Source organism: Ctenopharyngodon idella, chromosome 5 (genome assembly GCF_019924925.1).
Source record: "Ctenopharyngodon idella isolate HZGC_01 chromosome 5, HZGC01, whole genome shotgun sequence".
NCBI classification, from domain to species: Eukaryota; Metazoa; Chordata; class Actinopteri; order Cypriniformes; family Xenocyprididae; genus Ctenopharyngodon; species Ctenopharyngodon idella.
Genome location: NC_067224.1, coordinates 15,867,474 through 15,889,116, shown reverse-complemented (window position 1 = coordinate 15,889,116; position 21,643 = coordinate 15,867,474). Strand labels below are relative to the sequence as shown.

Here is a 21,643-nt window from a genome sequence, read left to right as displayed (position 1 = left end):
ACAAAACAAAAAAACAACAACAACGAAGGTCTTACGGGTTTGGAACGACATGAGGGTGAGTAATTAATGACAGAAATTTCATTTCATTTTTGGGTGAACTAACAATTTAATCACATTGTTTAATAAAATAAAATTAATGAATACTTTATGTACTGGTATTATTGGACACTAAAGACATTTATAATGTTACAAATAATTTCTATTTCAGCCAATTTGCCGCCAATTTTTAACTTTCTATTCAAATAATCTTGAAAAAAAAAATATATATCCACATAAATATTAATATATCGTTTTTAAAGGTGAGAGTTGTTTTCAAAGGTCCCGTTTTGATTTTGCATGTTGTCATTTGTACTTGCGACACAAATTACAATATTACTCTTGCTGGAGTATCGATATTGCAAAGCAGAGACCGTATATTGACACTAAACCCATAGACCTTTCAAAAGATGTATAATTTGTTTACATTTTTAATATTTTTAGGCAATAGTCTAGTAAATGTATACACAGGTAAAGAAAGTGATGTCAAGCCCGAAGACGGGTCAGTTCGCTTTAAGAGTAAATGTTCCGCATATTAGAATCATTTCTGAAGGATCATGTGACACTGAAGACTGGAGTAATGCCTGCTGAAAATTTTAGCCTTGTCATATCAAGAATCAATTGCATTTTAAAATATATTAAAAGAGAAATCAATTATTTAAATTTTTACAATATTGCTGTATTTTTTTTTTTTTTTTTTTCAAATAAATGCAGCCTTGATGAGAATAAGAAACATATTTAAAAAATGTAAAAAAAATTGTCCAGATCCCAAACTTTTGAATGGTAGTGTATGTATATTGTTTGAAGGAAAAGTCTATTTTTTAGGGCTGTCGGTGTGTTAATTTTATGAGGGTTTTACATGTAGAATTAACAGACTTTTCTTCAAGACAAATTTCCACTATTGCATAAAAAGAGCCTCTAATATTGAATGCAGGGCTGGACAGAAATCTCTGCAATTGTGAATGTTTCATATTTCATATCAGTCTGCAGCAAGTGCATTAGCAAGATATCAGACCCATTTGTCCAAGCAGAAGGTTTTACAGACAGCAGAGCTGTTTAAGACCGCAGTCTTAAACTATCAAGACAAACCAGCATAACATAAATGTTAGAAATGAAAGACAGCATAAGAAAAAGTAAGAAAGCTTGTAAAAAAGCTTGTATTCTGGAGTTCTGTTTTAGTGCTGCAGGCCAAGATTCATTATTCAGGTAAAGAAGAGAAACCAAAACCCTTGGTGTCTTTGCAGCACCTCAGAGTCAAGTGGATATCTAGAAACTGAGCTTTGATGCATCTCCATCAGGCCCAATAAACTTTTCACCACACTGGCCGTAAAAGGTAAACATGTAAATTGATGCTCTAATGCTTTATTACTTGTTACTTGCAGTCGAAGTGTTTACGGGTGTGTTCATATTTGTAGTTTGGATCTCTTGGTTCTTTTGGTTCAGACCAAAAAAAAAAAAAAGTCTTGGTTCACTTAGCGTTCACACTGTCCTAAAAAAAAAAACAACAACAACAACAACAACTTATGAACAGCTTATAAAATGTGCAAAGGAGTCAAGACACCCGGTTCCAATGCCTGTACTGAACTGTAATGGGCAACATCGCTCCTATTATGAGAAGAACCAGGTATTCTTGAGCATTCTATCCTTTTCAGGGCTGCATCTTTTGACATCACATCCTGTGTTTGGTTCGTTTAGATGTCTTTGATCCGTGTTGGAGTCGAAATCGCATCAGAGTTCATTTAGAAGTGGTGGGTCTCGGTCCCCTTGTTTGGTCCACAGCAGGGTTCGGATGGCAGCAGTCACACTTATTCAAATGAACCACAGTAACAGAGCAATCGCAACAGTTCATTTTAATCGAACCAAACCTGCCAAGTGTGAACACACACTTAGACTCTCATCCACACATGCACAGGTGTGTGAACAAAAAGTTCTTACCTATGCGACACGACACACATTTGATCCTTCTATTTCATCAAAGCTGTGGGCAACCACATACTGGTGCAATGGGAGGCAGATGTACGTTTGCATAACTCGTTACATAATGCACCCCATCTTCTTCAATCCGGCTGCTCTTTTCTCTGGCAGAGAGTCAAGAAGGTTATGCGGAGCTGAGCTCTGCCCTGATGGCTGCTCCCACAGGCCTCCAGCTAGACTCACAGATGAAAGCAACCACTGGAGCAGCCAATGCAGCAATCAAACAAGATCAGATGGAGAAAGAAGAGAAAATGGGACAGGTATGATCAGGTGAGAGGAAGGGCAGTGCTTCGCAACTGGGTTTGATCCAGGACCCAGATTTCACACGAAACATTAAGTGGCAAGCCAACACGGTTCCAACTGTTTATTGAACAAAATTGAAGTTGGCATGAAATGGAAGTTGCGATCGTATTTTCTTCCCTATTGTGATGTATATCTGAATGAAATGCTTTTTGAAAGAGAGAAAAAAATGTTGAGCCGAACTTGATTTTGTCCATTGGGAATTGATTGGATCATTGGATCGCTGTTGTTTGCTCTTGCTGTGATCTCATGTGAGTGACAGGTTGTCCTGAACGAATGACTCTTAAGAGTCAGATCTTTTTAGTGACTTAAACACATACTTTATAACTAGTGTATTTCGATTTCAGATCAACAAATGATTCTAATGAGTCTGATCTTTTAAGTCAATCAAACACTTTCTGTGCAACTAATGTAGTCCGATTCACAAACAAATGATTTGAATGAGTTGTTTCTTTTAGTGAATCAAACACATACAGAACGACCAGGTCTGATTTCTGAATGAATGACTCTAATGAGTTGCTTCTTTTCAGTGAATCAAGCATGTTCGGGTTATAGCATGTGAGACTTAAAATCAGTGGAATTGCTGTTTGTTTATGACAACATGTGGTTACAGATCGACATTATGAATTTTGTTTGTAAAGTAATACATAGTTTTGATAATGAAACCGTTAAGTAAACAGAATCTTACCCCATGATTTACTCACCCTCAAGCCATCCCAGGTATATATGACTTTCTTCTTTCAGATGAATACACTCAGAGTTATATTCAATAATGTCAAAGCTTTATAATGGCAGTAAATATAGGATGAGATTTTGAAACCCAAATAAGTGCATCCATCCATCATAAAAGATATCCACACGGTTCCGGGGGGGTTATTAAAGGCCTTCTGAAGCGAAGCGATGCGTTTGTGTAAGAAAAATATCCATAGTTAAAACTTTAAAAACTATAATAACTAACTTCCTGCAGATGGCCATATGCTCGTCGACTTACGCCAAAAGAGTAACCCCTGATGCAATGTAAGAGTAGCATAAGCTTCGACACCTCTCGCTGTTCAAATAAATAGGGCTGGGCAACAAACTCAAGCTCCTCTCCTGTTATATTAAAATCCTCCGACATTTCTCTTTAAAAATTCTAATACGTGACCGGTGTTTTGTTTTGCTCTCTCCTCTGCGTATCCGCGTTCGTCATTACGTCATGCGTCGGGTCAGAGTTCACTCTTTCGCCCATAAATGCGTACGCCCGTCTGTCGGAAGATGGTTATTTTAGTTTGTAAAGATTTAAATATGGATTTCTTACACAAACACATCGCTTCACTTCAGAAGGTCTTTAATAACCCCCCGGAGCCATGTGGATATCTTTTATGATGGATGGTTTTTTAGGCTTCAAAATCTCATCCTCTATTTACTGCAATTATAAATCTTGGAAGAGCCAGGACATTATTTAATAAAACTCAGACTGTATTCGTCTGAAAGAAGAAAGTCATATATACCTAGGATGGCTTGAGGGTGAGTAAATCATGGGGTAATTTTCATTTTTGGGTGAACTAACCCTTTAAGAAGAATCAGAACAAAAATCATTAAATTCTTTGCCGTTTCCGTTACAAATCATAGATCAATGAACACCAGCCACAGGACAACGTCAACATGATAGATGTAGTATATGCATATCCGGGAATGTATTCGTACACACCTGCAAACTTACAGCACATACTTCATTAATGGTCGAGAAGTTCATTCACATTCAGTGCATACTATGAAGCTACAGGAATTCAGAGCCAGAGAATGAAAAAAAAAAAAAGAGTGGCAGACAGTTAGGAGAGAACTGTTTGTCTAACTCAGAATTCATGGCACAGATATGACAAGAAACAGAGACTGTTGAAACAGGAACACAGAGACGGAATAGTGAGCCCTGACATAAAGCTATCCAACCCTGACGCACCACTCTTACTTTAAGGCACACTTTGATGTATCTGTAATTACTACATACTGCCTTCGAAAAGAAATCGAATTTCAATGAAAAGAAAGAGAGGGAGAGAGAGAGAGCCAACATGCTGAAGACATTAATCGGACTCTGTTTGATGTGCCTGATCAGAAACCTGTTTGTTAAGAGTTAAAGGGAGCATTAATTAAGCCACAGACTGCCTGTTTTCAGGCAATCTGTTATGATGAGCTAAAAATTTCTTCTCAACTCTGTGCCCACCTTTTCCATCTCTGCCTCTAATTTCTTCACCTTGAGCCATTACTTAAGACATATTTACAAGTCACATGCACGACCCTCTCATTAAATAGAGTTACTGCCAACGAAGGGGTGTATAGACAATTTGTTAGGGTACTAGTCAGTATATTTAAAATGAAAATAAGAAAAAATAAATACTTTTCACTAAAAAAAATAAAAACAGTTTCACTCGAGGATTTACACAGTGTTCTAACCAGAAGTGACACGACAGCGCAACACGACAAAATGTATCTTTTCCATGATAAATCAGAGTTTTTTGTCCAAACCAGCCATAATGACAATGATACACAATGAATGTCAGGGTATTTTATTTTAGAAACGTTTCTATTTCTGTGACATCATAGCTGAAATAACATAAAAACTATGACAATGATAATCTCAGGTACTGATTATGTGCTTTATTTAATGTTTAAATAAATTATTGCAAGTTTGAATATAATTTTGCCTTTATAGCCATACTGAAAGCAACAATTGATAATTCACCTCAAATCTTAAAAAAAAAAAGCAAATAAAAAAAAAAAAAATCATTATTTATGACTTTGATTATGTGCTTAATTTTACTGCGAGGGCATTGTGCTTGCAGAGAGAGCCTGCCCACACGCTATTCTGATTGGCTGTGATTTTGTCACGTCTCGTAGTCATGTCGCATTTGGTGTGGATAGTCAGATTGTTTGACGCTGTATTCTTATCGCATTGTGTCTGGTTAGGATATTTAGTTATAGGTTCATCTACCAAACTATAAAAAATTAAGTATGTCAAGCAGCTAAAATGATTAATCAACTTTAACTTGAGATGTTATGTATGATCTTCATGATATCAATAAGATAATCTATGTTTGATGACAAAGTTATTCTCATATAGTTTATCAGAATATTTCTGCCACTCCATATCAGAGACAACCGAACCAATGATAGGCATGAGCATGGTTTGTATAAGAAATAGTGTGTTTAAGTGAGCATTCTGTCTGTGTGTGTGTTTGAAAGCGAGGGAGGGGAAAAAACAGGGATGCATCAGAGAAAGACGGCTAAACAGATCTCTGGAGGAAGACCGCCATGCCTCCACCAGCGAGGGGCTGTCACGGCCACAACACCACATAAATATTTAACAGTTATATTCAAATTACGAAATACAGAACCTCCTGCCTCAGATAAAAACACATATTCCTGGAATTATCAGAGGAATGCTAAGTCTCGGCCATCCGCTTCACCCTCCCTTCTCTCTCTCAAAGAAAAGTGGAACGGGTTCATGAAAAGTGCTCTTATGTAGGTGTAGGAGAGTGAGTGTGTGTGTGTGTGTGTGTGTGTGTGAAAGAAAGCAAGAAAGTTTGCGTTTATGTTAGGTCAAAGGTTAGACAGAGGCTCTGTCCTTACAATGCGCACACCTAGACTAGTAGAGATTGTGACAAGCTACCTGACCCTTGACCCCGGAGGTGATGTACCACAGGGAACATAGCTGAAAACTTCACAAGGTTAAGGTAAAGGGTTAGTTCATAAAAATTGAAAATTTGGTCATCATTTACTTCCCCTTGTGTCTTTCGAAACATGTATGATGACTTTCTTCCATGAAATACAAAAGAGGATAATCTGAATGATCTTTGCAATATGATGAAAGCAAGGACAATGTACAGGAACACTGTAAAAGTAGCTAATAAGACTATATTAAAAGTCTTCTAAAATCATACAATGTGTGAGAAAAATACCAAAACATTATTCTCTAGAAATCTTCACCTTCACTACAGTTCTCAAATATAGTTCTCGCTGAGTTGAGATCGATCACGTTAAACAACCAATGGTTTTCACCATCAGTGACTTCAAACCTGGCAGCATATTTAGGCATATTTGGCAGGATGAAAAAGTGCAAATTTAATGCAAAAGAATTAAATGTGAAGCCACCAAGAACTCTTAAGAATCCAGAGTAACACTTTATTTAACAGTGTCCCTGTTACACATCTTACATGTACTTACTACAGTAATGACATTAAATTATTCATAATTACAAGCAACTAACCCTAAACCAAACCCTAACCCTAATTATGTAGTAAGTAAACGAAGTTAATTAATATTACTCAGTACTTAAATGTATAATTACACTGTAACAAGGACACCTTAAAATAAAGTGTAACCGACATACTGCAAAACATACCTGGAGTCTCCAGAAATACTTCGTTGGACCCTTTCAGGTGACAGATGGACTGAAAATCAACTCCCAACTACTACCAGTTTCTTAAAGACACTTTCTTCAAACACTGGAACCATTTAAAGGGTTAGTTCACCCAAAAATGAAAATTCTGTCATTAATTACTCACCTTCATGTCGTTCCACACCCTTCATTCATCTTCAGAACACAAGATATTTTTGATAAAATCCGATGGCTCAGTGAGGCCTCTATTGCCAGCAAGATAATTAACACTTTCAGATGCCCAGAAAGGTATTAAAAACATATTAAAACAGTTCATGTGAGTAAAGTGGTTCAACCTCAATATTATAAAGCGACGAGAATACATTTTGTGCGGCAAAAAAAAAAAAAAAAAAAAAAAACGACTTTTCAACAATATCTAGTGATGGGCGATTTCAAAACACTGTTTCATGAAGCTTCGAAGCTTTATGAATCTTTTGTTTTGAATCAGTAGTTCGGATCGTGTATCAAACTGCCAAAATAACATGAACTATTGAAATTCTGAAACACTTATGACGTAACAAAGCCTCATTTACTGAAATCACATGACTTTGGCGCTCCGAACCACTGATTCGAAACAAAAGATTCGTAAATCTTCGAAGCAGTGTTTTGAAATTGCCCATCACTAGATATTTTTGAAAAGTCGTTATTTTGGTTTTTTGGTGCACAAAAAGTATTCTTGTCGCTTTATAATATTAAGGTTAAACGACTGTAGTCTGTAGACTGTAGCTTTCTGGGCATCTGAAAGAGTTAATTATCTTGCTGGCAATAGAGGCCTCACTTAGCCTTCGGATTTCATCGAAATATCTTAATTTGTGTTCTGAAGATGAACGAAGGTCTTACAGGTGTAGAACGACATGAGGGTGAGTAATAAATGACAGAATTTTCATTTTTGGGTAAACTAACCCTTTAAGAGAATGCTATGTGGGACAATGAATGCTAATGTAGTACAACGTTCTAACCTGATGATGAGATCCTCTCAAACATAAGATTTACAGTGAGGGAAAACAATACCATCTTAGAACAGGCTACGGTAAAGAAAATTACAAATTCAACAGATGGGAGGTTTGTGAAAGGCACTAAAAAAGGATGTCTATATAGGCCACCAAATTTTTTGAAATGCCCAAATAATTGTAAAATTAGATTACAATTATTATTATGTTTTTTTAATTACTTATTTACTAAAACACACTTTTTGACATTACATTTTGAGGTTAATGGGGAAAAAATCTAGTAAATAATCTAGTTGCCTAATAATTGCACAAACAAATATTTAAAAAAAAGAACAAAAAACAAAAAAACAATACAAAAAAAAAACTGGACCGTAATTCCTAGAACCTTAACTCAGCATTGGGGAAAAAAAAAAAAAAAAAAAATATGAGAAAAATGATGACCATTTTTATATTTTGGGGTGCATTAACCCTTTAACCATTCACATAAAACATAACGACTGTATTTTTAAGTCCAATGAGAGACTATGTAAGATTCAAACTTGTATCTTCTGTCTTTCTGACTTTAGCACGTACTCTGGGACTGACTGCCCTTCTATCATGATATCTTTCTTTTCTCTCAGGGTCTGATGTTATGCGTACTTGTCTACACGCCTTAACAGAGCCGTAGTTTTGCAGTTTCTCATTCTTCCTCCGTCCCTCCCTCCCACTCAAGGAAGTGGATAGTGCCTTAGGACAAGGATGAACTGGATTGTTTACAAAAGCAGCACTTTCTCAAAGAAACTAAGCGTTATTTATTTTTAATCATTTCGCTCTCTCTTCTGCTGCTTTTCCCACTGGTGAAGACAACTGTGTGCATTGAGGGGGTGGAGGGTGAGGGCTTTTCATAATAATAACCTCTAACAAATACTTACCAAATTCACGAATGACAAGCCGCCATAGCTGTGTGCCACGATGAAGATGTTTTTCGCGAGTGATTTAGAGATGAACTGGTCCCACACATAAAGTGTGTGTTCCTCCGGAGTGCTGTTTTCCTGCAAAGGGAGATTAAGAACAATTGAATTGAAAGGAGTCATTTAATGAGACACAATTTTTAGTGATATTTCAAAATAAGAGCTCAATATACCATTAAAACATACAGTAACTTTCAAAACTGAAACTTTGAAAAAAAAAAAAAACCTTTGAACTAAATTAAACTATTGAAATTAATCTGAAAAAAAAAGCTTTTTTTAAAGCTTACTGACATCAGATAGACACATCAACACATGACCACCCACATTTTCATGTTCATGGCACCTATTTAGTGTTCAAAAACTTCACAGTGAAAAACACGAGGACAGATTAATTATATGACAAAAACTATGTGGACACCCCCATTTAATTAACTCCCTAATATATTATTAAAATATATTAATATAAAATAATAATAAATATTATAGTAAATAGAATATATATATATATATATATATATATATATATATTTTTTTTTTTTTAAACAAAATACATAAAAAAAGGTTTGACCTCTTTAAGTTAGAGAATGCCTGAATATGTGCACCCATAAACTCAAATACCACATTCACTCAGTTAAATATATATTAATCAATCAATGAGTCTTGCATACTGCAAATGCCTTCGATGCAAAACTCAATAGATTGTGTGACGTCAAGTTTATATCTTAATTTGTACCCCACTGACTGATCAATACGGCCTCTATAAGAGCGATAAACACATAATCGGCCTACATGGGAAGGTCACACAAGCAGGGCACAAACACAACACTCGTAATTAACACTGGCCTGGGGTTATAACGCTCTATGAATGCGAGACGAGAGAGAGAGAGAGAAAGAGAGAAGAAAAAGGGCATTCATTCACTGGCGCATGCAACATCGATCTGTGTGTTTGTTTGCAAATGCGGCGATCGTTTAAATGCAGAATAACAACTAAATTAGAGAAAAATCGCTAGCAACAAGTGAGTGAACGTGGGTGTCGGTGACATAAAACGACGAATGCGGCAGCTACACAGCTGCATGATATAAAGAGCCTGGCCTTGTCGCAATCAGCTTCTGAAAGTTTGCAGCCTTGCCCTGCATTTAGCCTTTTTCTCATGATCTTGCATCAGCTCTCCCACATTGATTAGCTTTTTGAAAAGCACAATAATAAGTGAGTTAGAGCTGAAGGAGCTGGCAGAAGGAAAGAGATTTCCTGTCACCGAGATGGCTTGTGTTGGCGAGGGGACACAAATATGAAAGTAAATAAACAGGCTGGTGGGAGGGGGGGTTGCGGTGTGATGCAACTGGCGGAAAGCGCTGAGCCCAGATCTACTTGGACGGCTGGGCGGTGGGTGCAGGGCGGTGAAAACGGGGATGAGTTTGCATGTCTTTCTCTCACACCCTCAGACATCAAAGCTTTTTGAAGAACCAAAGCTGAGTCATCATCGCAGTGCAGCGTGTTTCATATTCATAAAGCTCTCTGTGTTCACACGAGCAAGCATGGACATACGACCACAAAGAGGTGTAGTGGCCAGTAATTAGTTTATACAACCTCAACCTCACTTAATAAACAGCCCTGGTCTTAAAAATTCACCAAAATTTAAGAACTTTTTCTACCTCTCAAATATCTTTTTTATTCTGCTGATGTAACCAAGGCCATGCGGTCAGGGAAAAACTAGGGTGTTTTTTTTGTTTAAACATTTTGGCAAGAAAGTGCTACTTACCCCTGAAAACCAACCGCCATACTGATGTGGATAGATGTCAGTGCATTGCTATGTGGTTGCTATAAGGTGTTCTGAGTGGCTGACCAAAATTTTATGGATACTTTTAGCTTTTTTCATATGGCAGGTGAGTGATAGCTGCTGAACAGATATAGCTAAAACCTTGTTTAATTAAATATTGGCTGATTATTGATCAATGTAAAACTATCGGCATATCAGCTATTGTATAAAAAAGGCAGATACCGATGGTTTTGATTAATTAACTGTGTGAAGGCACCAAAGTTGTATAATGTCTGTTGCATAATCCAACATTTTCCTAAAATAAACACTTGCCAAACAAAAAGAAACATGTACAGAATATAGCAGGGCTGAACGATGCTCTGTCCCAATCGGGCCAGTGTTGCATCGTCACAAAAGTTTATCCTTTGCATGTATTTTTAAGCCTTGTCAATTTAAATATTCAAACTCAAGAAGATGCAAAAAAAAATAAATAAATAAATAATCAATTTGGTACTCGCTGTGTACACAAGCCCAGAAGGCTGCGCCTCAGACAGTGTGAATACTGAATTAAGTTCTCTTTCGCTTATTCTTTTCCCTGAATGGACAAATTCACACAAAATTATATCAAAATGCCATTTTGGCAAGTATCATAGTAAACACAGTTGGTAACGGCTTAAGTGAACGCAAAAAGTTGAGACATAAAACGCACGTGTGTATCACTATAGTGGATCCATGCGACTTCTAAAGTGACAGCAGCCTAATATTCCTGTGTTTTAATGCTAATCAAAAAAAAAAAAAAAAAAAAAGATAAATAAAATAAAATAATCACTCACTGCTCTTGAACAACTAAATAACTTTTGTAACTTTAATAAGGATTTATATTCATTTAATTATACAGCAGTTACCTTACATTTGATTACTTTATTCAATTTCTGTACCTGAAAACTAATGTTAGACCTACCTGAAAAGCACTGTTTATTTCATATGTATCTTTGTTCTTTTGTAATTATGTATTTATGTTGGCCTTTTAAATATATTAAATGGATCCAATCCATGTTCAATAAAGAGGATTTGATGATGCTGCAATAAACTAGCTAGTTTACCTTAATGCATGTGTTTTCGAAGTTTGCCAATTTAAAAACAGTAATCTATTTTAATGACAAAAGTTATATCAATGTTGGAATCGGCCAATAGTTGTTTGGTAAAATTGATATCGTCCAAAAAAAAAAAAAAAATAAGAATATCATGACGTAAATAATGTGTTTAAATCCATAACTCTTAGCAATAGTAGTAGTGATGATAGTTATGATATCAAACACTACTGCTACTATTAAAGGGTTAGTTCACCCAAAAATGAAAATAATGTCATTTATTACTCACACTCATGCCGTTCCACACCCGTAAGACCTTCGTTCATCTTCGGAACACAAATTAAAATATTTTTGTTGAAATCCGATGGCTCAGTGAGGCCTCCATAGCCAGCAATGACATTTCCTCTTTCAAGATCCATTAATGTATAAAGCAGTGTTTTGAAATCGGCCATCACTATAAGTCGTTTTTTTTTTTTTTTTTTTTTTTTGGCACACCAAAAATATTCTCTTCGCTTTATAATATTAATATTGAACCACTGTACTCACATGAACTGATTTAAATATGTTTTTAGTACATTAATGGACATTGAGAGAGGCAATGTCATTGCTGGCTATGCAGGCCTCACTGAGCCATCGGATTTCAACAAAAATATCTTAATTTGTGTGGAACGACATGAGGGTGAGTAATAAATGACAGAATTTTCATTTTTGGGTGAACTAACCCTTTAATAATATCACTTTTCACAATCTAATCAAATGGACATTGATCAAATCAACTACCAAATCTACAAATTACAAATGCAATTTCAAGTTGTCATTATAACGTAATGTGCATCTTGGACAGTTGTTTTATGCTGAAGCAAACAGAAGACTGACCATTGTGTTGTTCTGTCTGTGCATAAGCGTGTGTGTGTTTGTTTTTCAATAAATGAAATCTCCACAGTTGCAAAAGGGTGATGCCACATTAAACCAGGTAACGTCCCCCTCCCCTTATCAACCCGGCACAGAGTCTGACACCTGGCCCACACACATACACAAACACAAACACACACAGACCACCGACTCCCTCCAACCCTTCCCCTATGATTGACTACCTCCTCTGATAGAGCCTACACTTATCTAAACAGCATTTGCATATTTGTGTAATTATTTCCTAGGGTTAATTAGCTCCTGCGAAACAATATGCCCATAGAGACCAGTTCCTGGTGACAGGTTCACCCTCTCTCTCTCGCTGTCAACCCTCATCTCATCCATGCATGTGCAAGACCTGGAAGACTCCCGAGTGAGCAGACCTGTTGCTCATGTCTCAGTGTTTCTGTGTATGTATGGACATTCATTTTTCTTTATTAAAATTATTCTTTATTATTTATTAAGTGTTTAATTTCTGCATTGCCAACGTCAACAAATACAATTGCAAAAATATTATCAAGTTCCCCAAATGCTCGTCTACAATTGAGTGGACAAACTCAAAGTCAACCTAAGAATGACTTGATTATAAATGACTAAGCTAGGATTTTTAAATATATTATATATATATATATATATATATATATATATATATATATATACACACACATTTTAGCTATAAATGTATATAGGAAATAATTGTATCTTGTTAATTCATTGATTAATGAATTAATCTTAATGTAATTGGTTACCACTTCATTCTCATTTTTAAATTAATTTATTTAGCTTTTTCAATTAACTTAAATACTGCAGGCCTGTGGTGTGACAAATGAATTTTAAAAGTTAAAGATGAAGTACAGCATGTCACACTGTAGGAAACTTCTGTTACACTGCAGGACTTTCCAAGCTGTTAAACTATTTTAACACATTGTTTCCAACAGCCGCCTTCATGTTAGTTTCCAGACAAATACATAAACATTTTTATGCTTATTTAAAGCTGAAAATCTCTCTCTTTCTATTATGCAGAGGCATCACAGTTCAAGACTGAGAAAATGAACATGGAAGTAGATCCACATAAACATTCAATGTTTTCACTGGCTGTTTGTAACAGCATAATACTGTACTGTACTACATTAATAGTATGTATACTGTGCATTGTATGAAATTTTCCATATACAAACAATATTCGGAAGACTACACTGCCAAAATGTGCCACAGCTCACAATAAATAATTACACAGCAGAACAATCTCACATTTTACTTTAAATTGCTTACAAAATATATATATATATATATAATTTTATATTCACACTCGAAATTTAACTGAATAAAACACAAACACTCTATTCACAAGGACTACAGTTTCTTCAAACAGCTTTACCTCAGCGCAACAAACAGAGTTCGGGTTTGAAGCGGCTCTGGAGGTGGACTCTGGCCCTTAAAGGTGCAGTAAGCAATTTCTGAGAAAAACGTGGGTTAAAAGAGTTAAAAGTGGATTGGACTGAGCACCACAACAATCAGCAGTAGGGGGCGTATACACTCGATGGGGGAGGAGAGAGACTGAACAAAAGGGAGATTTGAAGAAAGACTGTAGAAAGAGGGATGGCTAAGAGACATTACAAAAGAGAAAATTATCAGGCAAGATCTTTAGGACCTGTGTTAATATTAGAAAAGCCTTCCAGCGCTAGAAAGACCTAAGTGGGAAGGCCTGGAAATGGACACTAAGGTTGCATTGTTACTGTTGCATATGTATTGTAAGTAAGTTTGTATGTTTTACAGTTGTAATTTTAGCTATAGTAACTGGACAGTTTTGAGTGTCATTGTTTGTCTGGAGCTGGTGTGCTGCTAGCGAGCAAGTAAAGTCTTGCTCGTATATATACTCTTGTGTTATGTATATTAATTTTGTTTGTTTGTTCGTTCATTATCTTCGCTTTATGTTTTTGCGAAGCATTATTTTGCTTCACTTCAGCTATGATAAAGAGACATCCACTCTTGCATTCCGTGTTTGTGGATTTTGGGGGCGGAGCAATGAAGAGAGCAGTGTGTTTGTTTGGGTTGATTTCAAATAGCAACAGTGTTTCTCAAAAATTGCTTACTGCACCTTTAATGGGCATCTTTTGTTATAATAGCACACTCTTTGAGTCTCACTCTTTCTTTTCTTCTAAATACAGTGCACTTTTATTACACTGATTTTATACTCTCTTCTTGGAGATCCTCCACACTATCTGAGAAACGTCATATGGAGGTGTCCCACACACTGCAAACCCCTTGAATTGGCAGACAGGATGTGAGCACAGCATCTGAGAGAGATTCTCACCTTTTCTGTAGTATGACAGATTCTTTCTCTACATCTTCTCTCTCACCTTCATTGTCAGCAATCAGAAGAAATAAAAAAAGTAATTAAATGAAGATAATAAACGACAATGAGCATCCTGTAACTCCAGCCCTATTAGAATCACTCCATGTAATACAAATTTGTCTTCATTTGCACATTACACGTAAATCCATGTTGGCTCTATAAAACAAACTACAAAACTACAAAAACCCTGAAATGAATAGGTATTAAGGAAGAACAATGGCATTTGCCTATAATTAATTTATAACACCAGCTTCTAAACTATTATGCAGACACAACTTTATTCCTATAAAAGCATGGATTTTAGCGCAATGTATTTCAACCCCGGTCCTGGAGTATTCCAAATACTGTACATTTTGTATGTCAATTCATGACTCTCGATTTACATTTTAATCCCGCAAGAAGTTATATGTACATACAAATATTTCCAAATTAATTTAAAAAAATGTTATGTAGTCTTTAATTATTTTCAAACTAAGCACACAGAGCTTGATGAAAGACCATGAAAGTAAGATTCATGGTTTTGCCTTGAGTCCAAGACCATGTATTCATTGTCTTGTTCCTTGGAGCATGTGGCCTCGGTCTTGACTCGGACACAACCCTCTACTAGTCTCTGACTCAAATGAGCTGGTCTCAACTACATCAATGTTAGCTACAAATTGCAACTAATTTAACTTGATGCTAAATTCATATTTATCTGCCTTTTTCTCAGGTCCACAGATCACCTTTAAAAAGCTCATCCAAACAGTCAGAATTAACCATGCTAAATCTTTCTAGCAAACTGGGCAAACACAGTCCCCTCAGCTCATTTCAATGACCACTGGTACCTCTTCAGCAGGGCACTGGATTATTTTCATTTAGTTAAACGATTAAACATTAAACAATCCAAGGAGGTAATTGCGTGTTTTGTATTATCACTGGAGCCATTAGAATGTGGACTTAGTTTCCAGGTGTTTGCCGAGATTCACATTAAGTGCCTCAAATGTCCGTTAGCCTGTCGCTAGCTCCACATGGCTACCGTTTACAGAGACCGCGGACTGATAGTAAGAAATAGGAGTCTGGGAAAGCCGATAATGCTGAGGGATTTGAAAGTTGGCAGTGTGAGTGCTGGGTTTGTATACTCGGATAAGGCTGAGACTGGGTTTCATGGCGGCGCGTGGACTTCCTGATAGTGCCGTTAGCGTGCATGGAACACTAGACGCCTTGGGCTGGCAAAACGAGCACTGGCACTCACTTCCTGCAGATTTGCCGTCCACACCTGGCCAGTTCCAGACAAGGTGCTCCTTCAGAAAAGAGTGTGACCGCGGCGAGAGCCCTCATATCTAGCGGAGGGGAAAGGGGGGAGAGAACATGAACCAAGGAGATGACTTGAAAATCACAAGTAATTAACGACTAGCGAGCCCAGCGAAAGCCAGTAAGATGACAAACGAGGCCAACGGGGAAGATGTGGGCAGAATATCAACATGCTTAGGGAAAACAGGAAATTAAAAAGGCATGGTTACAGACCCCCTAAGAGGGCTCTTAAATAAAGGAGGTGGAGGTATGGTGCTGATAAACACGAGACTGTACTGTCACAGCGCTGTGACCTTGTTAGCACGGAGCTAATCTCGACAAAATTTGCTAGTGCATTGTTTCAAATCAATATCTCATTAACAAACTACAAAGGCCTAGGCAAAAGACAGCTCTTGGCTGCATGTGGGCAGAAAGGTCATCTCTGTGACATCTCAACCTGTCTCACTCAAAGCCTGTGATTGTCAGATTAAATTACTGCCTCGCTTTAATTGATGTTAGGGGGAAGAAGGCACAGACAGTGGTTCGTGTGTCGTTTGGTGGTGAAGGCCTGCTGTGAAGGCCCTTGGTTTGGCTTCTGACAGTAGATTGGATGTGTTTCTTGGTTGACCTAACGGGAAGATTGGGAGCAGACATCTGAGTGGAGTTACAGCGGGATTCGCCCCGATAGTGGTTACAATGCACAGCTTCAGAGAGAGGAGATCTCAGACGGTGGCAAGGGTTGACAAGCAGTTCATATGCAAAAATAACAGAGGACAACACACACATACAGACACACAGAGACAACTGCCTCAGACACACAAATTCACATTCTCTCTCTCTCTCTCTATATATATATATATATATATATATATATACACACACACATACATACATACATATACACACACACTATACCTACACACACACTTGAATCTTCTTTGTCAATAGTTGGTTAATTGTATTTGTTCTAATTCTATTTTTTTATAATGTGTAAAATCATTCTGTAATTTGTAATTAATAATAAACACAGAGATAAACACAGGTCCACATGAATCATATGTTACCAGGTTCTAAACTAACTCCCTGCAAGTGGCTAATGTGAGTAAAAATTGGCTTTGCGAAGTAAACTGAACAGTTACTGCAAGTAGGAACTAAAGCATGGTTTAAAACAAATTGTATTATTTAAGTTATGCAAGTGAGCAAAATTAAATACATACAAAACGTCTAGTACTAAAGAAAACCACTGTCACAACTTGCGCATCTTCTAACAACCTTACTGATACAGTACATATATATATATATATCTGCTAACAGATGCCCCAGCTCATAAGTCAGTGGAGCTCAAAATAAATAAATACACTCACGCATACAGCAGACGCCCACACACACTTGAAAGAGCAAAGAACCTCGTAACCTGTGATTCTGACCTCTGCTGTGGTCGTATCACCAGTTCAGAAGTTTAATTAAGGCACGTCCGGTCACCACGCTTGTGTTGGCAATGTGGGTTATGTGGAAGGTCTTCAAGGCCAAAGTTCACATACACACAGGGGGAGGACCTCCAGAAGTGTCCCTGAACTAAGGGAACACTGACTTGAGGCTGATACAACCCGAGCCAGAATACAAGTCTCTTGACATCGCCGAATCGGCTGGGCCATATCTAATAGACATGCAGGTTAGGGATGTACGAGCCAGGCATTGGGAAACAGTACATCTCCAAAACACGGATTCCTCTCGTCCCCGGGGGAACAGGAGAGAGAAGACGAGGGATAAATAATGGATGTCGTTCCTGTGGAGGCAAAGGACGCAGTAGAAGTACACAAAGTAGGAACACCAGCAGTAACCCCTTGAACCGATGCTTATGTCCCATCAATGCCCCATCGGTGACACCTTTATATAGATTCTGGAGCGCCTTTTAAGGACAACACAATATGCTCTCATATATATTTGTATGCAAGATATTGGTGAGCATTACAACATATATTTTCTAAATATTGACTGTGGAGAGTTAGAGAGGTATTTCTTTTGCATACTACTAAAAGTTGTAGTTGATCACCCAAAAATTTGTACAAATTACAATAGGTCTCCTTCACTTACTATGTGCATACACATTTGTGCACAAAACCTGTGTACGAACGCAACGTTAAATTCGGCCTATATATATATATATATATATATATATATATATATATATATATGAAAATGTATATTTTGGGGTCAATAAGATTTAATTATTTACCCTTGTGTCGTTCCACACCCGTAAGACTTTCGTTCATCTTCAGAACACAAATTAAGATATTTTTGATGAAATTGAAGTGTTTTTTTTTATCCCCCATAGAAAACAATGTAATTACTGTCATTCAAGGTCCAGAAAGGTATTAAAGACATCTTAAAAATAGTCCATGTGACTACAGTGGTTCAACCTTAATGTTACGAAGCGACAAGAATACTTTTTGAGCGCAAAAACAAAACACGAATTTATTTAACAATTTTTTCTCTACCCTGTCAGTCTCCTACACAGTTGACGCAGTGCACAATATTAAGGTTGTACCACTGTAGTCACATGGACTATTTTAACAATGTCTTTACTACTTTTCTGGACCTTGAATGTGGTAATTACATTGCTTTCTATGGAGGATAAAAAGAGATTTAAAATCTCTTAGATTTAAAAAAAATATCTTAATTTGTGTTCCGAAGATGAACGGGTTTGGAACGACATGAGGGTGAGTAATTAATGACAGAAATTTCATCTAACCCTTTAATACTTTTATTCAGCAAGGATGCATTAAATTGAACAAAAGTTACAGTAAAAACATTTATACAATGTTACAAAAGATTTCCATTTCAAATAGTTTTTTTTTTTTTTTTTTTTTTTTTAGCTTTCTATTCATCAAAGACCCTGTTTCCCTGTTTTAAAACATTAAGCAGCACAACTGTTTTCAACTGTTTCAACTGTTTTCTATCATGTGACACTGAAGACTGAAGTAATGGCTGCTGAAAATTCAGCATTGCCATCACAGGAATAAATTACAATTGACCAATAACCATACAATAAGTCTTACTACTGATTTATTATTATACTTAGGCTGTTTGAAAAGCCCTTATATGGAAACATTGTGGCTGTATAGTATGCTAATTACTAACTTCAGGCATGTGCTCCCTCAAAGAACAATCTGATGTGAATTCATCAAAAGAAAAAAGAAAAATGTGCATGTAGAAAGAAAACTAAGGAGACCCTTATTCACGAAACATGAGCAGAACAAATTTCTGTGTAAACTGCATGTAAAACTGTTGCATGAATGGACGCATGAATGATTTACACAGTTATGCTCACGTTTCATGAACAAGGCCCAATGTGTTGTGCTGGATTACGTCAACCCAGTACATTTCAATCAGAACTATAAAGGCCATCCTTTTATTTTCCAGCATTATTTGCCAGCTAACAGATCTAACACTTAAATGTTACTGCCTTGGAAATCATTTCACGGTAAATGCGACAAGAGGCAGAACAGTGTGTTGCAAAACAATGTAAAGCAGAGGCCTAGTGTCAATGGATGTTTTATTTTTCTCGTGTTAGGTCATAGCGTACATGGAGTATGAAAGCGATGGCGTTCTCGAGCGTTCAATAAACTCATGCCATCACCACAAGGATCTGACACTTAAAGTTCTGCAGGCACTTAAGAAAAGAATAAACAGAGAGATGGAAAGAGCAAGAAATGAAAAGAAAAACACCTCCCACAAGCTGCTGCGTCTGAATGTTTGACGAAGTGCTCTCCCTTTCTCTCGCGCCCGGAACGTTTTACAAAAAAAAGCAACAATAAGAAATGTGAGAAAAAAAAGTGTTAGGAGAAGGATTCTAGTCATTTACAAAAATAAGTGGTGCTTTAGAGAAAGGCTGAGCGCACTGGGCTTTTTGTCCACTTGCTCTTTTCCCCTTGGGGCTGGGGCCCTAAGCCGGGACCGCTCAGGCCTGAATGAAATCTTTGGAAGCTTCTTAAGCTCTGAATGTGGGTTTTGTTCTTGCTATTCCTCCGCTTGGCTGACAGAAAATAGGTAACTGGATTAGGCCTCAAATTCAGAGTAAAGTGAACTCCCAAAAAAACTTTGTATGCCACCCCCACTATTTCGGCCCCCCGGTTCTCATGTCCGCCCCTCTTCTTTGGCGTCAGCAGACGTGGGCCGCTGGGGCTGTGATCTGTAAGATCGCGGGGAGATTAGGCAGGGCTGGGGGCTTGCAACCCGAGGGGTGCTAAAAAGTAAGAGTGCTAAAGGCAGTTAAGGGCTCCTTAATGGGGGTAAGGAAGTGTATTAATCAACTCAGCGCTACCAAAGCCTGGAGCTGCCGGGCCCGGCCGGAGCGACGTGCAGGTGGTCTAGTGCTCTACGGGGAGTCAAGGAGGGGAGGAGAGGAGGTTCAGTCGCGTACAATGCCACTATAAAAGATTAAAAACTTTAGGAGAATGGGACTCGCTGTGACCCGCCTCCTACTCTAGGGCCTGAGAGGATGGGTGGAGAGGAGGAGAAAACACACACAAATACAGACACGCACACACGCTAATGTACCTGGACATCAGTGCGGTTACAGATTCATTAAAAAACAGATTCGAGTAGACTCACATACAGCGATCTATACAGAGCACTATAATCTATTTGGACGCAATGCCACAACAACATAAAACATTACAGCACCATTAAGTTATCTGAACTTATTTCTTTACTTTAACTCCAACTGTCATGACAAGTCTTGAGTTTTGAACTCAAGTTTATAAGTTTTTTTAAAATTAAACAAAGTAATCCATTGTCTTGACTATTCGTGAGTTGAAACAAAGGTTATCTTCAAGTTGAGTTAACTTATGTTAAGTTGAGTTAACTCACATTTTTAAGGAAGCAGGTGAACTTTCATTTCTAAGTTTAACCAGCTGGAAATGTTTTACAGTGAATGTCCTACCAAATAATGATGAATCTGTGTACTAATATGAATTCATGTAGGCATCAGTGCTAGTTATCAAATATGTAAATGTGGGTGTATGATGCTGAATGATTCGTGAGAACATAGCATCTCACTGAAAGAAAGCTAAAGAAAAAAAGAACAGTAAGTCATAACCAGGAGGTATTTAAGCTAATTTTAAGGCTTATAACTAGAATATTTAAATTATTTTTAATATATTTTTGTAATTAGTGGCTTAACACACCCAAAAAACACATTACAATAAGGTTCCATTTGCTAACATTAGTTAACTACATTAGTTAACATGAATTAACAAAGAAAAATTCTAAAGCATTTATTAATCTTAGTTAATGTTAATTTTATTTTTAAAATTTTTTATTTTTTTAGTTTTTATTCACTAATGTAAAATAAATAAATAATGTATTGCTTATTGTTAGTTAATGTTAGTTAATACATTAACTAATGTTAACTAATGGGACCTTATTTAAAATGTTATCAAAAAATAGTTTGTGAAGTCAGTTTGTGTCAATGTACACGAAATATCTGTTAAAAAAAAATAAGCGACTTAAAAAAAACAACATTAATAAGTATAACGGAAAACATTCTAGATAAATGAATTTACATTAACTAATGATCTGTTAAGCATATTATATTATATTATATTATAAATTATATACATTTTCTGAATTGCT

General features: G+C 36.8%; 1 protein-coding gene across 4 annotated transcripts in view; it reads right to left on the bottom strand.

The window, feature by feature from the left end:
- fam172a (family with sequence similarity 172 member A) overlaps positions 1 to 21,643 on the bottom strand; it is a 194,344-nt gene that overhangs the window by 84,863 nt on the left and 87,838 nt on the right. For all 4 annotated transcript variants that reach the window (XM_051895764.1, XM_051895768.1, XM_051895767.1 and 1 more), the window contains exon 8: positions 8,586 to 8,705. In XM_051895764.1, the coding sequence (XP_051751724.1) occupies positions 8,586 to 8,705 (120 nt within the window). The remainder of the gene's footprint in view (positions 1 to 8,585; positions 8,706 to 21,643) is intronic.